General features: G+C 37.5%; 1 protein-coding gene across 1 annotated transcript; it reads left to right on the forward strand.

Annotated features, from left to right (window-relative positions):
• LOC104771457 (QWRF motif-containing protein 9-like) lies at positions 360-1,416 on the forward strand. The gene is made up of 4 exons (XM_010495984.2): positions 360-472; positions 558-647; positions 1,002-1,109; positions 1,177-1,416. The coding sequence occupies exons 1-4, from the start codon at positions 383-385 to the stop codon at positions 1,219-1,221; spliced, it is 333 nt and encodes a 110-aa protein (XP_010494286.1). The 5' UTR covers positions 360-382; the 3' UTR covers positions 1,222-1,416.

Raw genomic sequence — 1,490 nt, forward strand, 5'->3', positions numbered from 1 at the left:
AGGAGCTACTATAAGTGTACAACATCGGCTTGTGGAGTAAGGAAACATGTAGAGAGAGCAGCAAATGACCCGAAGGATAAACCATTTTGGATCATTTCAGAGACATTACCAAAGTTTTGAAGTCACAAGAACATTAAATGTATATACAAAGTGAAAAACANGCAGGTAAGTTAATCCGCTTTTTTTATATATCTTGAACTGCCTTATCCCCCTGTGCTCTTTAAGTAACATTTTTATAGGAGTGATTTTCCCTTTTAGGTTCATTTGTATGTTCTGCCTCTTATAGCTTTGGGACCTTCTCCAAATTGGATCTTACTTAGCAAGAAAGTTAATTTTTTTTCGTGCAAATATATAGATGGGACATCTAGAAGAGTGGTTGGTTATGGAACGGGATTACATGGGTTCTTTGGTAGGAGCTGCTGAAGCGTTGAAAGGCAGCACGCTTTGTCTACCTGTTGATTGCGGGGCAATGGTTTGACTCTTACTCACACGTATTGCCTATAGTACTGTATTGAGAAAACATATGTTATGCTTGCTGATGATGATACCATATGCAGGTAAACGTACAAAGTGTTAAGGATGCCATTTGCTCAGCAGTTGATGTTATGCAGGCAATGGCATCTTCCATATGCTTGTTGCTGCCAAAGGTGACCCAATCTTTTCCCTCGTCGTGTTTATTTTTTTACTGCCGAACTCAATAGTGTGTAGCTGCAATTTTTAACACCTACACGGAAATGTTAAGACAAATAGAGAGTAAGCAATGTACTGAGTTGACAGAGCACATCCCTTCTTGTTTAATTGCGCCCATCTCCTCTTGCAGTCAAGTGAATAGTCCACTATCTTCGTTTACGCATTATTCTCTGATTATGATTAGTGTCTTAATATCCGGTCTAAATTACTTTGTTCCATAATTTTGTCAGCACTACGTGATTGTGAGAAGAGGATTTGCGTCGATAAGTTATTCATATTTATATACTAAAAAGTGAATCCCATTTTCTCAGGTTGGGAAGATAAGCAGCTTGGCAGCAGAACTTGGCAGTGTAAGTGTCAAGGAGGAAAGGATGCTCGACGTGTGCCGGGACCTCCTAAACACAATCTCAGCTCTGCAGGTACGATATCTAAATTTTGATCCATTCTGTAACTAGAAATTTGGGGATTTATCTTTAAACTATGCAGGTAACGGAATGCAGTTTGAAGACACAGATTACACAGCTAAAATAGTAAAAGTGACAAAAGTTAACTGAATGTAAGTACGAAAGCCACTCAATATGGTCAATTTTTTGGAGTTATGAGAATGTTAGGAGATCATCTGATTCAAATAGAGAGACCATTTCAGTTTGATAGTTTAACTTTAACAACAAGAAGTCTGGTTGTAAATATACAAGTCGTGGTTTAAATCAAATTTAATTTGCTGTTGCTACTTCTGTTCTGCAGATATATTAATGTTTAGTGTGTGTACTTTAGAAACAGAGGACTGAAACATATATATA

The sequence above is a fragment of the Camelina sativa genome, chromosome 20, assembly GCF_000633955.1.
Source record: "Camelina sativa cultivar DH55 chromosome 20, Cs, whole genome shotgun sequence".
NCBI classification, from domain to species: domain Eukaryota; kingdom Viridiplantae; phylum Streptophyta; class Magnoliopsida; order Brassicales; family Brassicaceae; genus Camelina; species Camelina sativa.

Coding starts and splice junctions, on each gene's coding strand:
- LOC104771457 (XM_010495984.2), top strand. CDS start 383: ATGGAACGGGATTACATGGGTTCTTTGGTAGGAGCTGCTGAAGCGTTG. Junction 473..557: donor CTGTTGATTGCGGGGCAATG/GTTTGACTCTTA, acceptor TACCATATGCAG/GTAAACGTACAAAGTGTTAA. Junction 648..1,001: donor TATGCTTGTTGCTGCCAAAG/GTGACCCAATCT, acceptor CCATTTTCTCAG/GTTGGGAAGATAAGCAGCTT.